The following is a 20586-nucleotide window of genomic DNA, read 5'->3' as shown; positions in this document are numbered from 1 at the left end:
AATAACCACTTGAAGTGAACACATTTTTTATAAGCGGTGATTCGAATTTTTTGAAAACATTTTATTTTTTACATTCATAGTAATAACTTATAAATGGACTACGTTACCTGTCAAAATACAAAGTAAACACATATACCTATACATAATTTAAATGAAATTTAGTTTATTTTAGTGTTTTGTAGATATTACATATTACATTTTTTAATTTTTAATTTATTATGGCCTCCATGGCTGTCTTTAATTGATTTAACATTTCAGAGTATTCTTCGCCTATTGCAGCTCTTATTAATATTTTAGTCGCTTTCAATACTTCATAATTGGTAACAAGTACTATATCATGTTCCTGAATTTCTCCAACATCAATTCCCTGTTCCTTTTGTGCAACTGAGTTAGCTAATTTGTTGTCTACCAAGGTTTTGAATCGTTCTACTCCATTTTGATTGGCATCTTTGTATCCCTTCATTGTAGTCTTGCACCTTTGAAGCCATTTAGAGACTTTTTCGTGACTCTTCAAGTCAACACCGGCAACCTGAAGAAAATACGACAATGTGTGTTAAATGTGTGTCCAAGTTATAACAATGATGTGTAAAAAAAAATTCACTAAGAAAATACCTCAAAGGTCGAAATGGAAGCGACCAAAGCCATATCGGCCAAAGTCATTGAATCACCAGCAACCCAATCGTTAGATCCCAAAAAGGTTTCCAAAAACCCGAGCGCGTTGTGGAGTTTCTGCTCTTTGTCTTTGGTTTTCAGTTGCTTATTAAAAAGCCACGGGTACTATGAAAAGAAAAAACCTTCAATTTTAAATCACAATTTGACAAATATATTACTTGTACCTATGCATAATAATAAAAATCTAGCACGTCGATATAATATTGTATTGTACTAATTATGGGGAGTTTTCGAGAATTTTTCGTTAAGGTGATCCGTGGATAAATTGCTAAAAATTAATTGACTTGAATTTTTGATTAAACCGATTACATATTTGACCTTGAAATCTAGTCTGACGGTGTAAAATACCATTATTTCAATCTTTTTTAATTTTTTTTTTCGACCGCTATTACCCCGGAATCTTGATATTATTATAACAAGCCAAAACGAATTTTACAGCATAATTTATTATATTATGAGTAGTAATGGTAGTTGGTGGACCATAAATTGTATAGGTATCTCGTAGAACGTTTAAAAATTGATACGATGTAGTAGTGTACATCAGTGTGCGTGCGAAAAATGTGAAGGTGCCTGGCATTTGGTACGACTGTTTAAAAAAACCGAACGGGTAAGTCATCGCGTCAAACACAATGATAAATTAATAACTGTTGCTAATTGGTGGTTATAATATGAATGTAAATACTCACGTATTGCTGTTGAAAAACTGGGTATAAGGTGCCCAAGTCAAACTGCATAGTTTGGTTGATCCGCGCTTGCTTTTTCTTGTCCTTGGGGAACAGCGGATTATCGCCTTCTCCATAAGCTTGAACCAAGTACACAATAATTGCACGGCTGCAACAATAACGACGATTATTCTAATTTTTTTTAGTATTACAGTAGATTCTTAATATGTCGAACGTCGCTATCTTGAATTTTTCGTTATATCGAACTACTTTGAATTCCCCTTGAAACTACTATTACACTTAATAGTGTTTTGCTCTCGATAACTCGATTTAAAATTAATCGTTTTTTGTTATCTCGAGTTCACAAATAATATTTTTTTTATGGTTAACATAGGAATTGTGCAGTACATTGCATACATTGTGCAGGCAGTGCAGTTAGCGATTGTGATTTAGTGCGTTGGTAGTCACGTTTGTAGTCTTTCGTAGTTCGTTTGTTCGTTTGTAGTGGAATGGAAAAGAAGCGTAAATTAAATGTTCTTTCAATTTCGGACAAAGTTCGTTTAATACAGTTAGTTGAAAAAGGTGACCGTAAAAAATGTGAAATCGCCAAAGAATTCAATATTCCACCAAATACATTATCGTCAATTATTAAACAGAAAGAGAAAATAATGAATTCAATTGTGGAAATATGAAAAAAATGAGGATGACTCCTTATTTAGACATTGATAAATGTTTGCTAAAATGGTTTACTCAGTGTCGAGATAAAAACATACCATTAAATGGAACAATTTTACTTGAAAAAGCAAATGAATATGCACAACAACTAGGACACACTAATTTTAAAGCTAGTAGTGGATGGCTTACAAATTATTCATATAAATTATACAACATACATTTATATTAGTTTTTTTATTTTTTAATAAAACTCGATATCTCGAACTTTTTTCTGTTCCCCTTGAGATTCGACATAACGAGAATCTACTGTATATTATTAGTACAATCAGTCAGTGGTTTATTCGTCTTATATGTCTCTACCTAATCAAAGTATTACGATTGAGATCGATTGATCGTTGTCGGAACTCGCAGTCTGTATATTTTAATTTTTAAATAAATAAAAACATCCCTAACTGGAATATATTTGCCTTACATTGTTTAAAACTTACGTTATCGTTTCACTAGCTAGAAGAACTTTTTATTTTAATTAGCGTGTCCCAGTTGTAAACCAAATATATTATTTTATGTATTATAATATAACTTGTATAGTCATCTAATAAATATTATAACGTAAATTCACCTCTCCCACATAACAAATTCACCAATCTGTAGTGTTGGTATACTATGTTGAGGATTTAGCTGTAAAATGACAACGATTATAATTAACACCATACAGCGCAGGTACTTAAATAATACAATTTTTTTCCTAAAACTTACCTTAAGGAATTCTGGTTTCATGTGTTCATTATTGAAGAGATCTACAGTTTTCAAATTTAATTCCAAACCCAAAGCTTTGGCAGTCAGCAAAACGGATCTGCATGGCGGGCTGCCAGGAGTGTAGTACAAGTTCAACTCAGTTCTACAATAATATTTAAAAAAACATACTTTCATTATAATATATTTGTATTGGAATATCGGGTAGGTACTTATAATACGGAATCCTTGACCTAGATTATGTGACGTTTCAAGTGACATGTTGAAACCATTACGAAAAAGGCAACCAACTCACAAGCACAACTCGGGTGCCGAAAGTCATGTGCTCACCTGACGGAGACGGTGGGAAGAAGAGGGATGGAGAGAGCATTGTGGAGATTATTGAAATTCATCGGCCGATATTCCTATATAAGGTATCAGTCAGTGTGGCCTGGACCATGGATATGACAGAGGGGAGCGTGTGTGCAATCGCAACAACGGCAGGACGTGTTATCGTCGATCGGCGGACTTAATATATTGTATATAATAACCTCCTGAAGTTTATTAGCATTTATTATTATTATAGGATTTCTAATAGTGTTGTCGCTGTCGATATAGACACGTCACCGTCAGTTATACATAAACCTAAATCTATAATAATCAAGGGTAATCATTGAAATCAGTATAATCTCGTGTAGGTACAACATGTATTTACTTCTCGACTGGGACATCGTCTGAAAAAATAATTTCATTTTACGTTATTTGTAACGATCATGTTACTCAACTATGTGTTTATGATTATTTAGAAGTTAAAACTAATACGTAATAGACATTTTTCGTTTATCGTATTTTATACCGTAGTTAAAACATTTTGAATTTTTAAATCTAACGGAATGTATAATCCAAAATGACTAAAATAAAATATGGAGCTTTGAAAAAGTTTTTTGGATATTTTAATAGTGAATTTCGTTACAAGAATTTATCCACAATCAACTAGCAAGTTTTAAACTTCAAAACGACGATCATTATATAATATCAAGTGTTATTATATTATAAACAGTGTGATTTTGAAGAGAATATACTCAAGTTGTGATTGCTGAAATTTTTAAGTAAAATGAACGACTATATTTATGACTACTTATATTCTTCACAACATTTAAGGAGTATCGTGTGGCGATCAAACTTTAGCTGTCCAAGTGTGAACCTACGTGTATCAATACAAATTGTGAATCATGTTATTTTACTGAAAATTCGGACGTATTGTAGTCAAAGTTTGAAAGAAAAGTTTCCCAGTGATTATACATTAAATAATAAAGTATAATACTCTTCTAAAGGCATATTATTTACTTTTGTTTGGGCAATTATTCACTATGCCTTAAAAAAGTTTTAGAAAATGTTTGGCCTGTTTTGGGGAGGGGGCTATTGTTAGGGTTGGGGAGGCTTGGACCATACAGACTCTCCCTTATTTTCACCTCTATGCTATCCAGAAATTATATCATGGCGTTCATGAACGTAGAGATTAAGGGAGCATAACTCATTGGCGCAACTAGGGGGTGCACAGGAGACTTGGCTATTATGTTCCCAGTTATAAGTTATAACACATTAACCTGGTAGTATGAAATATTATTTAACCATCTGTAACAATAATCATAATACAGTACGTATTTGTCCGCTGTAAATAACAAATGAGTATTACCTATATAATATTATAGGCTATATATATTGTACAACGTGGAATTTTTCGCAAAAACATATTTATTTGCTTTAATCAAACAATTTTAAACAAACATATTCTGTTAACAAGCCTTACATGTAAAAATTGATGCATATGAATATGCACCTTTTGTTTTTTTTGGGTCACACACTTAAATCAGAAAACATTACTTTTAAAGTTTTAAAAAATATGAATAAGTAAAATACAAAAGCAGAGTAAAAATTTATCAACCACTTAAAAAATCAAAACTGTTAAATGTTATAATTCATAAAAATTTAAACCCAAATCTCCGTTTTTATGAAAAGTAGATAATAAATATAATCTATTTCTATCATCATCTCTTAAGTCTTATAAAAAACCAATCTCGAGATTTTTCAAATGTTGACTTTGGTTAAAAAAAATAGTATCAAAAATCAATTATAGATGTAATGGCGTTTAAAGAAAAATGATATGGATTTGAGATGTCAAGAATTTAGAGGCATCAAGGTTCGAGTTACAGAGAGTCAACTATTTTATATAAATTTAATGTTTACAATTGTTTACGGATTTCGGATTGTTAACTTTTAACTTAACGAGTTAACGAAAAAAAATACGAGTAACTTTTAACTTAACTTAACTTAATTATTTTAAAAAACTTAACTTAACGAGTTAAAAAAAATCGTTAACTTGCCCAGCCTTGCAAATTTTCAATAAAATCATTTGACTTACAATTTGCATTGATACATGGTGGTTCTCATTCGTAAAAATTAAGTTAGGCACAAGATATTCCTTAAGAGGACTCCATCCCCACATATATTGTCTCCTTCTTACAAACGTACAACATGGCCAATTTTATTTTCACAACTATCCATTTTACTCTGTAATTTTTAAATTTAAAGTTAATTGACCATGAATGGAGGCATTTTCTATATTTTAAAATTTTCATAACTTATTAAAATCAATAATATCAATAAAATCATCCGAGATGTCCTAAATAATAATCTTACCTTAATATTTTATCGTGGGTCAATTCCCTCTAATTTTAAAAATAACAGAGTTGAATGGATTATTGTTAACGTAAAATGTGGTGTGTTGTACGCTTGTAAGACGGAGACAACACATGTAGATTTGGCGTCCTCTTATAAATGACGTTGTATGTAAATTGTAAGTATTAGAAAATATCGTCATTAACTTTACTTAAAAATTCCAACATTGAGTATATGCATAATTTCAACATAAAAAAGGGTGTGAGTATCCTTTAAAAAGCACACTATTCATAATATAATATTCGTAGATTACGTACTGACGTACTGTGGCGAAACACAGCTAACGCTTAACGAGACACGACAGCAGCTGCCGTATTATATTTATTTATTTGTTATCACTTATCATTGTGTTAACGAACATAATATTGATTACAAAAAAGTAATTGGGGAGTCGTTTAATGGAGCAGCAATTAATATGCGTGACGAATACAATGGTCTGCATGCACATGTAAGAGCTGATAATCCAAGAAGTGTTCATATTTGGTGCTATTCTCATGTATTAAATGTATGCATCTGCGATTCATGCTTTAACCTAGGGGCAGTTAATTTCGAAGAAAATGTATGAATCATAGATATATTTTTGTTGATAAGTTACCATGACAACGAAAACATTACGCAAATTCTGTTAGAGTCAGAAAATCAATTTATTAAAAACATATTAATTATGTTAAAATAAATGAATAAACTTTAAGTACAATTTATTAAAACCAAACAATCACACATTTTCATAATCTTTAGGTATTTTAAATGCTGCAACTGACTGAGAGAAAAGAGCTAATAAAAAAGTTGAACAATCTTTGCTCTGGGTTATCCTTGAGACGGTAGAATGTTAAAAATATTAAGTACATCGTAGATATTTTATAATCATTGATCATTCATACTCATAATTCTTGAGTAAATAGTAATATTACACGGAGTAATAGTTGTCGACTGTATTTTGTTTATCTTGTAAACGTTGTACAGTTAACTTATAAAAACTATTAATCTAAATTAAATACATAATAATATTATTATGCTTTATAATTAAAAATTATAATTATTACCATCATCTGCTTGTGACGAATTTTGAATCAATGTCATTCCGATGCATAGTGCTATTATAGGTATGACATTATACTTCAATAATGTTGAAGTCATTTTTTCAGAAAACTGTTACGGTATTTTCGCAATATAACCTCTAACGACTTAACGCGACAAACAATAATTATAAAATGCAAGAGCTACTGATTATTACAAGAACTGCTGATTAGATATTACAAGCTCTTCTGTTTGTTCAGTAGTTGTTGTACATATTTTTAACCCATATAGGTATGTGCCGTTGATTTTGTTTTCGATTATAATATAGAATGTTAACAAAGACCGTTGAAATAATATTTTGCCCGTGGATGGATTTTCACCGATATCGGACCGCAGCACCCCAATACGATATAATATACTAGACCAGTGGGTTGGACACCTGCAGCCCTCTTAACAATTTTAAGTAATCCGAGAGTAAAATTGAAAATTTGAATAAAGACATAAATTACTAACCACAAAGGAATACGCACTTTTAGAAAATTAACACTTTTAATTACTCGTACACCCGTAGGAAAATAAAACACATTTTAATAAATAATTATTAACAATACAAGTAAGTAACCGGAATGATAATATAGAGACTGGCGCTCGTATGACACGTCATTATTTAATATTAGTACATATTTTAGTAATCTAAGTACCTACTAATATTTTAGATTGTAATAGGTACTGGAGTCGTAAGATGTTATCATTCATATAATTTTTTTGTTAATTTATCGCTAGGTATATATAATATTAAAGATTTGTGTAGTAAAGATTATCATTCATATGCGCAACCTCCCAGACAATTTATGGCTGTACCTAGTAATTTCGTGCAAACGAACGAAAACGCGTTACCGTAACGAACACATTTTGCTAACGGCTTATGTCAGAAAGTACTCGGCCGATTTTAATAAAAGTTATATAAATGTAGATATAAGACTCAGAATAATTATAATTATATCTTGTTTTCAACCCCTATATTATGGATCACGAAAATTAAATATTTTTCTTCCAGTTTTACGATATTATCGTTTACTATTTTGATAACGAGATATGATAATTGATTTATATGAAACGATATCAAAACTAAAAAAACAAGAGTGTGTGAGCCCACCATTACACTCTGGGGAAGTAAAACTTCTTTCATAAGTACTGGGGCCCGTGAAATTATAAGTGAATTAGGGAGAGAGTGAGAAAAATAAACAAACGAACAAACGTGTCATTTCATTTTTGCTGTCGTTTCATTTTTCGTTACGACTTTTTTCCACCCACACCTCGAGAAAGAAGTTTTACTTCAAAAGGGGAACAAGTTGTTACCGCTCTGCTGTACAGTAGTTGTAATGGATGTGTTATAATTGAATACAATGATAAACCATTCTATACGAAAAACGAGTTTGGGGTTACAGGGGCGTATTTACGGGGGTGAATATGAGGACAAATCCGCCCGCATTGCTCTTTAAATACATGTGTAGCATACATGCATACATGCATTATAATTATTATATCGTAATCTGTAAGCTAAAATTCTTGTCATCCGCCCCCTACAAAAAATACTAAATACGCCACTGAGTTCTTTTAATATTATTATTTTTTATTCATTACTATGGTGATAAACAAACGTGTCGTTTCATTTTTCGTTACGATTTTTTTCCACCCACACCTCAAAAAAGAAGTTTTACTTCAAAAATATATGGCACGTAGTACTGCATCACTAGTAAGTTTAGTCAGCATGCGTCCTACGTCTGACAAAGAAAATGCTATTAATATTTAACGGTGTAGGTGCCTATACGCCGTACAAATCCGTGATTATTATATTTTTGTCTTTTTCATTGAAAGTTGGACCACAGAATAAACTAAATTTAAATTTAATCTATTCTGTAGTTGGACTATGATTTTTAACCGTTCAGTAACAGCTGTTAAATATAACAGATCACAAAAAAATGAACATGAATAAAAAAAAAAGTGTGTATTTATAATTTAAAATTTGTAAAAAGCAATAATTAATATAATACCATTGAATAGTGTAAAACAAAAATATTGTAATCAAAACATGAAACACGAAATCTGATCGGAATAAACGCAAATAAGTATATATACGCCTATTTCTTGGTGAGGTTGGCTACCATGATTTTGAATCCATCGATTCCTTTTTGGTTGGACTCTTGGTATCCTACCAATGTAGTCTTGCACTTTTCGAACCATTTAGAGACGTTGGCGTACTTCGACAAGTCAACACCGACAGCCTGAAAATAAGAAAATGCGTGTTAAACATAATATGTCCAAGTTATAACATTAATGAGTAAAGAAAAATTCGTTAAGAAAATACCTCGATGGTCGAAATGGAAGCGACTAAAGCCAGATCGGCCACAGTCACTGAATCACCGGCAGCCCAAGTGGAAGATCCCAAAAAGATGTCCAAAAACCCGAGTGCGTCGTGGATTTTCTTCTCTTTGTCGTCGCTTTTTGGTACTCCAGCGAAAATCCACGGGTACTATGAAATTAAAATAAGATATTTAAATTTAAGTCACAATTCTTCAAATATGTTATGTGTATACGTCATAATAATACAGATTTAACTCGTCGACAAGGTATTTTGTAGTACCTATTATTAAAGGTAATTAGGAAATTAGCGTTAAGGTATATTTAAAATATTTTTCCACCGCGTCTTCCGTGGATAAATTGCTAAAAATTAAATGACTTGAATATTTTATTAAAACGATTACATATTATAGGCCTCAAAATCTGTTTTGGCCGTGTAGAAAAACTATTGCTTCAATCTTCTTTTAACTCATCTTTAATAAACGATTTTTTTTTACCACTAGTCCACAGTAATCCTGGTCATAAAATCATTATAACAACCCTAAACAAATATTACAGCATAATGATGTGATGAGTGGTAACAGTTGTAGTCGGTAGACTATAAATCATAGGGGTAAGTACCAGTGTACCACGTAAAACGTTTAATAAATGGTATAACATAATATCCAGCGTGCAGCGAAAGAAAATGAAAGACAGGTACCATGTAAAACGTTTAATAGTTGGTATGACATAATATTCAGTGTGCAGCGAAGGAAAAGGTAGGACAGGACCACGTTACACACCCGACTGATTTTATACACTTCGAGGGGAAGTCATCGCGTCAAACGACAACGATAAATAACCTTTGCTAATTGGTCGTTATAATATGAATGTGAATACTCACGTATTGATCGGAAAAGGCCGGGTACAAGGTGCTGACGTCAAATTGTAGTCTTTGGTTGACCAGCGCTTGCTTCTTCGGGTCTTTTGGGAACAGCGAATCGTCTTTTCCGTAAGCTTGAACTAAGTACACGATGATTGCACGGCTGAAACAAAAACGTCGATTATTAAAAAATGTATACAATTATTATTGTCGAGTACCCATTTTATTTTTAGTGCAATCGGTCAGTGGTGTGCTTCTACCACCCCCCCCCCCACCCCCCACCCTTACATAACTAATCAAATAAATATTGCAATCGACATAATATTATATTGAGTGATCGTTGTCCGGAAATTATGACTACGAATCGACGTTATGGACGAGTTACACACTTACACCGCAGAAACGTTCCTTCGAACAGCCCTATAATAATATTATTGTACCTACCTACTACAAAACTACATCATTTATACTTAGGTACGTTTAAATACGATTGTCGTAATGAAATATTGCAATAAGTTGGCCGGAACAAATAAATCGATTCGCAAGTTAATAATATCGTTCAATTCACGGAAATCTGTAGGTACATCTATGTTATACACTTGGAATTACGTTAGAACATCAATATTTATTTTTAATACCGTAGCGTATTATATAATAATTGTATGTACCCGGAAGAGTAGAAAACGGATGTTAAAGTATATAACTGAATAATACATTTTTTTTAATATTAGTCATATTATTAAACACGTTGTGATTAACTAAACAAAATATATCTTGTATATCTATACCTAATATTATATACGTGAAGTAATATTATGTATAGGACCAAGTTATAAAGGTACTGTAAGCCACAATCTATAGTATAATATAATACGTAGAATGTATTGTTTGTGAATTTAGATATTTTATTTTTTTTTAATAATTTCAGAAAAAAATTCAGTTTACCTCTTGTGACTTGTATTATAAACTTTATAGCTGGCTAATCTCTAAATTGATTTTATTTAGCTTACAGTTTTGAAAACAAAGTAATATTTTAACTGCCATAATATATTATATATATATATATCAAACCTAACTGAAGTAAAATTATCTTTAAAAGTTATATTAAGTATTAAATATAAATAATCACATAAATTTCACTGAGTCTCGCAGGTTTTAAATATTCATAGAGCCTTATAATATAAGACTCTGAATACGTGCTTTATTCATAATCTTCCCATAAAATGTTGTAATTTAATATTAAATTAACATAATAATGGACAAATTAAGTTATAAAGTTTATAATAACAAATAAGACATCGACAATCTAAATGCTTTATTAATCTATAATATTTAATATTTATTTAATTATTTATGATAGTTTTAATAATAATCAATACAGGATAATATTATATAGGCTACAGATAAAAATTATAATATCGTAATATTTAATTGTATAAAATATTTTATTATATACCAATAATAAATAACGTATCAATAATTTCGTGAAACTTGTGTTATCTTATCACTAGCCGGAAGAACTTTGTATTTTAATTAGCGTGTCCCAGTAAACCAAATGTATTATTTTATGCATTATAATAATATTATCATTCAATACTTTTATAACTCGTATATTTATCTAATAAATACTATAACTTGAACTCACCTCTCCCACAAAACCAAGTCACCGTCCACCAATGTCGGTACACAGTGTTGAGGATTTAGCTGTAAAATAACATAGATTATAATAATTATTAACATCGTATAGCGCAGGTACCTATACAATACAATATAACAAGACGACATTTTTCGAAAACTTACCTTGATGAATTCTGGTTTCATGTGTTCACCGTGGTGGAGATCTAAAGTTTTCAAGTTCAATTCCAAACCCAAGGCTTTGGCAGTCAGCAAAACGGATCTGCATGGCGGGCTGCCAGGAGTGTAGTAAAAGTCGATCGGCATTCTAAAATAGAATATTGAAAAAACACACTTTTAAAGTGGCATACTTGTATTGGAACATTGGGTAGGTGCTTATAAAATAATAAACGAATCGCTGCAAAAGTTGTTTTGGACTTGAAAATTACTTTTAAACTAATCACACCGCGGTTGTCGTGCGATGAGATTATACCTATTACGTATACTATATAAAGGTAGACACGTCGTAGGTATTATAATATCATAATTCATAAGATCATAACTAATATAAATTATCTAACGCATTCAATTTTGTTCCATTAAGACGTCTTCCCAATGACTACACTCAAATAACGTCATATTTTGTAAGACTGCAGTCGAGTATAATATATATATTGTTGTGTACTCTATCTCAGTGCTCGAATTGTGAAGGGGGGGCGCAGGGGGCGGAGCTCCTCTACTATTTTAATTTTTTCTTTGCGTACCCCAAACATTTTTTTTTACTTTGACGGGGGACGGTACAAACTCTTGCCCAAAATAATTTTTATTAAAATTTGGAGTGGATCTAAATTGTTGATATACCATATACATACCTAATGAATTTTACATTTTTTAATATAAAAGTATTTTTCATCCTGTCTATGGTTTTGATTAGTAGTGTTCAACCTTTTTGATTCGCGATCCACTGTTTTTGCAACAATATTTTCACGACTCGTGTCAACTTTGTAGACCATGAAAGAAAAAAGACTTTAGCTGATAGTTTTGCGTAATTTCCGGTACATAAGTGTGCCCAAAACATTTCCAAAAAAGTTTGCATTTAACATTTGTATAGGTTTGGGGTCACAAGTAAGCTCAATTTATTGATTTTCTATGTCAGTAGACATTTTAACTGCCATTATATCTACTGTAAAATATGGTTCTTCAATCCATTCATAATTTATAATTGTATAAACTTATTTTTTTTTTTTAACAAAAAAGACTGTTACAACCCATTTGTATAGGTTACGCGACTCAAGATTGGGTAGCGACCCACCGGTTGAATATACCACTGGCTTAGACTTCCTAATACCTTGTTAATTTTTTTATTATAGTTTGTTTATACTATGTCAAGCTTGTTCATTGCCTATTTTAGTAGTTCGCAGATATTATTTACCAACAATAAACTATTGTATTATCAAATATCTGTGGACTATTGTTCACAATTGACATAGGTATGCGTTTGAAGCACAAATTATAATTATTAAGATATTATCACTGATAATTATAATTTTTTTATTTCCTACCGAAATATGTAATTATTATTTCCATCAATATAAATTTCGAAAACTAAGGTGAATATAAAATATAAATCTATATTCACTTGCATGTTACTTACATATAGTTAAATATACTATATTTGGAAATTTGGAATAGAGTAAAGTTAAAATTCTGTAACAAAGGTGAAACGTAGTATTGAAAAATTAGGAATTGATTTTGGGGGGGGGGGGTCAATGCTCCCCACGAGTCTGCGTTGAGTAATTTTGCACTTTGAACGCAGTTTATAAATTGTTGGATTGAGCTCCTCTACTTAACAATTCCCAATTTGAGCACTGCAATCTATCTAAAAATTCACTCGCACAAAACCGGTGTGAAAAAAATAACCCACATGGATGTTCGCAACATATTGTCATATTTTACATGGTTCATATTATCCGGCACTGACATAATATTATGGACGAAACACATCAGAAAGGACGTTTAATGTTCGTGTTTTTAACCCTTTGACCACCGTCGTTAATAAGACGACGACACTGCTGGTGCACGCACGCAGCAAGAAAAAAAAAATAAAAACATAGGTCGCTTCGCGTGTAACGGACCCCAAACCGTATACTTAATAATTACACGAACATCAATCATTATTATTTGCTTCCTTTTTATTATTGTGGAATATCCCGTCGAATGCGTGAGAACGTCGTGGCAGTGCGCGTCGATAATATTATTATTGAAACTCCGAGCGAGTCGGACATGTCGTGTTTCGTATTTTATTCTCACTAAATCCTACAACTATATACGGCCATCGGTAATGAAAATCGTAGTATAATAGTATAATATTATATGGTATAATATTATGTACGTGTGACGGAATCGCTGCAGCGGAATGCACTTACACGCGCTGCACAGTGCACCGACCTTATAAGTTACAACCAACAGTTTATAAATAGATACGTGTTGCGATACAGGTAATAACCGGTTACGCTCGAGTTGAACTTTTCCAAGAGCAAACTCGACGGTCCAAGAGAATATTACAAAATGTTATAAACTATTTTTTATTTCAATTAATATTTTGTTATTTTTTTTTTTATTTTTAATGCCCTATTCTTTTTTCATTGTTCGCACGTTTGCGGAATATAATAATAATTGTCGCTCTCAGGACATCCTTTAATTATTAATTACAGCAGCGGTCAAACGATACAGTTGGCAGTTTTTTTTACGGTCACGGAACACGACGAATGCCGAAAAAACTTTTCCAACCACTGAAGACACGTAAGCCAGTTATACACGCACGCAATAATGTTAGTTGAAAAAATAGCTAGACCCTTTTTTTTTTTTTTTGGTACCGTACAACACACGCTTTAAACGTAAACGTAAATGTGCACAAAAGAATATCACATGATATAAATTAATATTATATTATACACTTTAGCTGTTTATTACAAAGCTGTCCGATTCCAATAATTCTAATCCCACCGAAATTGTAAATTAATTACACGTATTACATTTTACTGGATGACTAAAAAAGACCTTCAGAGTTCGTGAATCGATCCACAAAAATTTGGTATTAAAATATTACGTTCACTTACATAGTAATTATGACCGCATAAATCATTTTTTAAATTAAAAAAAATATACCTATATAAAACTTGTAGAGCCTAAATGATTTTTTTTAAAGCAAGGACACCAAGGATGAACTCAAGGATAACATTAAACTTCGGTCTCCAAGGATTTCTCGCCCAAAATTAATGTACAACTATATATTTATGATTTTGGCGTGTGGCTCAATAGTTTAAACCAACAATAATTACGTGTTTTATTTCTTTCCAAATAGATACAAATAACACAATATTTTATTTTACGTAAATAAAGTTTGTAATAATTTACGCTCGGTTCTTTTCAAACAAAACTTGATAGCTGATATTCACGGTATATTTAGCGGAAAAAAACTTTACAAGCAAAATAAATTGAATTTAGAAAACTTGTACAGATACCTATCATTCAACTGTTTGACGAAACGTCAAACAAAAATAAGGTATTTCTGTTTGTTGTTTCGATAGCGTCATAATAATAATAATATGTGCAGGTAGGAAGTATGTATTTTTACTGTGCCCCCGAGGCTGAATAATTTGGATTACCTACTACGATAATAATAATTGTGGTTTGTTACTATAATTTCTACCATTATTTGACAACAAACATAATCCAAGGCCAATTGTCGGTATTATCGTTGAGCGAGTATGGCCTTGAGTCCTTTCACTTTTTGTAACTACTAACTACATAGGATTTTTGGCATCGCCTTCCCACGAAAAAAATGAATAAATGAAACACTAAGAATACTATGTTTAAAAACACAAAAATATACGAGCGAAATACATCTATAGCTACAGTAGGTATATCATGACATTACGTTACAAGTACAACTCGCGTAATGTTAGTTTTTTTAACGGGTATTGAGGTACCTATACCTAACTTATTATTATTCAAAGAGACGAGACTTTTATATTGATTCTTTGGCCACCAATTCTCAAGGGTCGAATAGAATCAAAATTAAATTTATAAAAATGTCATATATCCTCTAAAAGAGATAGAAATTTTAATTTAAAATAATATTATAGTTCATCGATTACAAAATAATCCGATTTGGAGGTACGTAAAAAAAACCGATTCTGAATGGACAGTATGACATTTTAAATCTACATTAGTTTTGTCGGTTCTGTGATTTAATCGATTTAGTTCATGTGATAATAATTAAATTGTTTTGGTATTTATATTAATTGATTGGTAACCACGGGTAGGGCACAATATATTTTACGATAAAGTTCTATGAAGACGTCTTGTGTGTATAAAAATGTATATAACAACTGTAGATAAAATTAATTTCTTAGATCGACCATGATAACATTATGTATAATACAGTTTCCCAGAAAAATGCATAAACTGGTTATTTGGACAACGATACACAAACAAACCACCGATAATCCCGCAGATTTTTTTCCAATACGATTCAAAAATCGACGGATAAAATTTGAAAAAAAATCTGTTTTGTACAGTGAGAATACGAAATATTAATACGTCGTTTAACGCTGAACACGGTAAAAACAAAAGCATGAGATTAGAAATCGATTAGAAACAAATAATAGTAGCCCTTATTCGACATTTCGACCCATGCCTGCGAACGAATAACAGTAACAATAATGTTCGCAGGTGGTAACCCGATGTCCTGATATAATAATAAATAAATAATAAGTTGTATAGTTTGATTTACCTGTCGGTTTGAGTTTTGACGTTGAAAAAGAAATTGAAATGGCTAGCGACTGGTGTGTACGTCGACTGACTGTTTGGAGCCGGCGCCGGCTTGCCGGTTATATTTATCGGTCACTTCCCCCGCCACAGCCAAGTCCCCTCCACCGACGACAAGTCATTATTATTTTACATATTGTTTGTGTGTGTACATATATATTATATTACAAGCTACAGACCTATAATAATAATATAATATTGATCGCATCGTACCGGTATTATGATACTACATTTTATAGTATTATTATTTCAGCGGCGGTAATATTCGTGATTCCCCGCAGATGACTCACCTCCGGTCATCGCGATGTAAAATAAAATTATTGTAGTCTATACGTCATTGCGACTCTGTATATGCGTGGAAGTGAGACGGTGAAAGGACGAAGATGACGGAAAGAGGAGGAGGAGGAGGAAATGTATCGGTGTGTATCATTCACCGGTTTTCCCTTATGTATCGTTTGAGTTGTAACTAAAACATAATTTTAAAAAAAAAAACGGCCACCGCTGATCGAACGGGCGATGCCGGAAAGTCCGAGTCGGGGACCACGACCACGGGCCTACACGTCGTATCTACATAATATATTTTACCCACTCGCAGCAGCTTTCCCCTCGTGTGGGTATAATATAGGTACAATAATACAACCTCAGTCAAATGGCCGAGAAAAATGTACTCTCGATGTCGTCGATTCGGTATGTGTTCATGTGTCGTGTTTGAAGCCAAACAGATTGAAAGTCACGCGGATGGTCCAGTGGAGTTTTTTAAATATCTAATAAAATAATATTATTATTGATTGTTATCATGTCGCGCAGGCATGTTATTATAGTAATAAATTATAATGAAACACCTGAATCGGTAAAATATGGTCGTATAGTGATGGGTCGAGACCGAATCGTTCCAAATGAACGATTCCGGTACAGAGCAACGATTCCATCTGAACTCTTTCCTATACTCGCTCTTACGGCCTCCTTCGTTCAATCGGTTAAAATATGTACTCGTAGGGCAGAATTCTGTGCCCGAAGTCATTTTTTTACCCGATAGCATTGTTCGCCGTAGATAACCGGGTGTGACCATTAATAACCAATAACCATACATCGAATAATTGAATACAGTTTGCGGAAGGAATATACTAAACACGTAACGCCGTTAATAACTAATAGATAATAGGTAATATAAATTAATTGGTGTAAATTTATAGATAATGGATATAATTATAGGTTTGATTGTTTGGATTTAATAGAAATATTAAGACAATAAATATTCACTGGTTGAGGGATAACGATCGTTAATAATTTTAGTATCCTACTATGATACGTCTACGTGCCAAAAAAAAATGATAATATTTTAACGGAACGACGACGACACCCCCAACCTCCTAGTCCTAGAGGTCAATTGTTAATGAACCGAAGAATGAAAAATTTTCAAATTAAATATTATCACTATCGGTGAATGAAAGGAACGAATATTTTAAAGAGCTGGAATTGGAGGGATTCACAAAATAGAACGAAAAATTCCATTACTATTACTACTCCGTTGTCTAAAGAAAAGCGAACCCCACGACGACTTTACCCATAATATTATGGGTAAAGTCGTTATATTTTCAACATCACACCATTATTCTTTACCTGCGAAACTAAATCGAGGAAAATGAGCATCTCAAAGTGTCATTGTATATAACAGTATATTTATTTATAATAATATATGCTCGGTATTCGGTCCAACTACGCCCTACAGCTATACATCTGGTCGTAGTGTAACCTATCAATTTCGACGCGGCCAAAGGCCCTTCGAGCCTTTATCGCTAATCCTCGTACCTCTCGTTCCTCCTGTAATTTTTATAAACTTTTCACGACATTATTGATCGTCGGTCGCCATGTCCTCGATGTGTATACGCACATGGACACGCACGCCATGCACAACTTATACACTATACTTATACTACTATTATATTATTATACTTAAATATAATAATATAATATGTATAGGTATTAGTGATATCATTATTATGTATGGGTAGGTGTCACGCCTTTCTTTTGTTGTTGAACTTTGTTTCCGAGACAAGCCGTGGGACGAATGGAATAGTGCATACCTACAACTGCCGTCAAATAGCCAAAGGGTTTTGATACACTATTACACATATTATCACTACATTATTGCACGTTGTTATATATAATATATTGGAAATAAATTAACGCACGTACTGTTGTAGATATTCATAAATCTATATACCTATAGTATTACCTAAATTCATTAAACAAACCGTGATAAATCTCAAGTTTCCTTAACACTCCGCCGTAGGTACCTACTATAAGTGGGAAAAAATTCCATATACGCTACTTGTATAATATATTATTAATATATGACTTCTGGAATAATAATTTCCTTATTTGATATAATTATTGTTGTTCGACTATATTACATTACAGTATTACATATTTATTAAAAGGCGGCAAAGTATACATAATATAATCTTATAAACGCTTTTAAAATACCAATATCAAACATTCAATAATTAAAACCATTACCTACCTGATAACAATTTATTCTTATGTTGACTTCAGTTTTAATAATTCATGATCATACATATAGGTATAAATAATAACAATTATTAATGATGACGTATACATTCGACTTTGTCGTCAACCTAACCTAACCTGTTGACAATATTATTATTAATCAAGTTATGGAAAATTATATTATAATTAATTTTAACTATTTTATGGTTATGAACTTATAAAACTAAAATATATAGTCGAAATTCTGTGGATAGTGAGATAAAGCAATATTTAAACATAGGAATACAAACCCACTACATTTATTATAATTAGTGGTAAAGAAGTGTGATAATAATTATGATTAATAATAAATATATATATAATATGTATAATTTAATGATATTTGAATATATTATTATTTTGCTATTTTAACAATCTGAATAACTTATGAAATAAAATGTGGACTTCCCATGTATATTAATAATTCCTCAATGTTACTCCTGAACTATTATTTCTAAATAAGCTATAAATAATGGATAACAAGTCTACTTTATTCTATGTAATTGAGTAAAAATTAGTGTGGAGAATATAGTGCAGTCCATAATATGTGACACACCATCGATCTAACGCATATTTAAAGAATGACCAAACTTTAGCTCAGCCCGCACGTCATCCTTGAACGAACGGTTATCGACAATTAAATGACGCCCTCGGACCCGATCAAGGTACCGACGTCCGACACTAAAATTTAAAACAATTATAATTTAAACAATGTAACTGTTCGAGTATAAATATTACATTATCTATCCTATATTCCTGTGTTATGGGTTAACGAAGATTCTTTAGTTTGAACCTAACAAATAATAACTTCAAAATAATAACAAAAACTTGATTTTTCGTTAACTTTGTCAGCACATTTCACAACCAGATCACCACACATGGCATGACGTGCGTGAATACAGTACCTACTATACATTTATAATATAAATATCGTCATGGCCATGCGCAATAGTATACCTACGAAAAAAAGTTTTTCATCTCTGATCTAAATTTTTTATATACCTGATACACGGAGTGATCCATTTAACACTCATCATTTCAGAAAACACTAACGTTTTTGGAAATATTTTTTTATATACTTTTCATTTGTTACAAAAGACCATTTTTGAAAAAAAATTATATTTTTTACAGTCTGTGTAACCCAAACTATTCGCGGTATGTTTCGACCACGCGGCGCGCCCCAGTCGACTCACCAACTTTTGTTTATTATAAATATTAAATGTACACATACAATGTTTAGCATACTAATAAATGACTCAGCTGACAATGACAATATTAATAAATTAATGTGATATGGAAATTATAGAATATACTAATACAGATGGATATACTCATTCACTCATTTTATTTTTGGTAATAACATTCAAGCACGGAGAAGGAGAACCTCTTGATGTTCGTTAGTATGCCGCCGCCGCCGCCGCTGTATCAGTCTATCTTGCAACGACCACTGTATACTACCTATTTATTTATCGTAATCATTTTCAGGTTATTAATTTTTTTGAATGACAAAATGCATTTTTAATTACATATTCCGTAACAGAATGTTCTTCGGAGTATTTCGATCTATAAAAATCAAATTTCAATTGAGTAGGTAGTTTTTTAATTATATATATAATAGTATTTAAAGTTTAGAAGAGTGGAGCGGTGAACCAACATTTTGTGAAGTACCCCGCTCTTTACCACTACACACCGCCAATAAAAACTTGAAAAAGTTATAACTCATAACCTACTCGTCCAAAATTCGATTATGATACATCGAAGTACTCCAAAAACTATTCTGCTGTAGAATAATGAATTAAAAATGCATGTAGTCAGAAAAAAATTAAAAAATAGCATAAAATATTTTTTTTTTTAGAAAAATGTTTTCAA

General features: G+C 31.8%; 2 protein-coding genes across 2 annotated transcripts; both read right to left on the bottom strand.

Moving 5' to 3' along the window:
- Nucleotides 1-208: 208 nt before the first annotated feature.
- Nucleotides 209-3023, bottom strand: LOC132952457 (glutathione S-transferase 1-1-like). Its single transcript, XM_061024768.1, has 6 exons — nucleotides 2984-3023; nucleotides 2766-2923; nucleotides 2629-2687; nucleotides 1359-1503; nucleotides 613-777; nucleotides 209-529 (listed from the first exon to the last, which is right to left on the bottom strand). Exons 1-6 carry the CDS (start codon nucleotides 3021-3023, stop codon nucleotides 209-211), a joined length of 888 nt encoding a protein of 295 aa, XP_060880751.1.
- A 5467-nt stretch (nucleotides 3024-8490) lies between these two features.
- On the bottom strand, nucleotides 8491-16292 carry LOC132951589 (glutathione S-transferase 1-1-like). Its single transcript, XM_061023368.1, has 6 exons — nucleotides 16133-16292; nucleotides 11521-11662; nucleotides 11366-11424; nucleotides 9742-9883; nucleotides 8866-9030; nucleotides 8491-8782 (listed from the first exon to the last, which is right to left on the bottom strand). Exons 2-6 carry the CDS (start codon nucleotides 11659-11661, stop codon nucleotides 8639-8641), a joined length of 651 nt encoding a protein of 216 aa, XP_060879351.1. The 5' UTR covers nucleotide 11662; nucleotides 16133-16292; the 3' UTR covers nucleotides 8491-8638.
- Between the last annotated feature and the right edge of the window lie 4294 nt (nucleotides 16293-20586).

Source organism: Metopolophium dirhodum, chromosome 9 (genome assembly GCF_019925205.1).
Source record: "Metopolophium dirhodum isolate CAU chromosome 9, ASM1992520v1, whole genome shotgun sequence".
Taxonomy (NCBI): domain Eukaryota; kingdom Metazoa; phylum Arthropoda; class Insecta; order Hemiptera; family Aphididae; genus Metopolophium; species Metopolophium dirhodum.
This window is presented reverse-complemented; position numbering and strand designations above follow the sequence as displayed.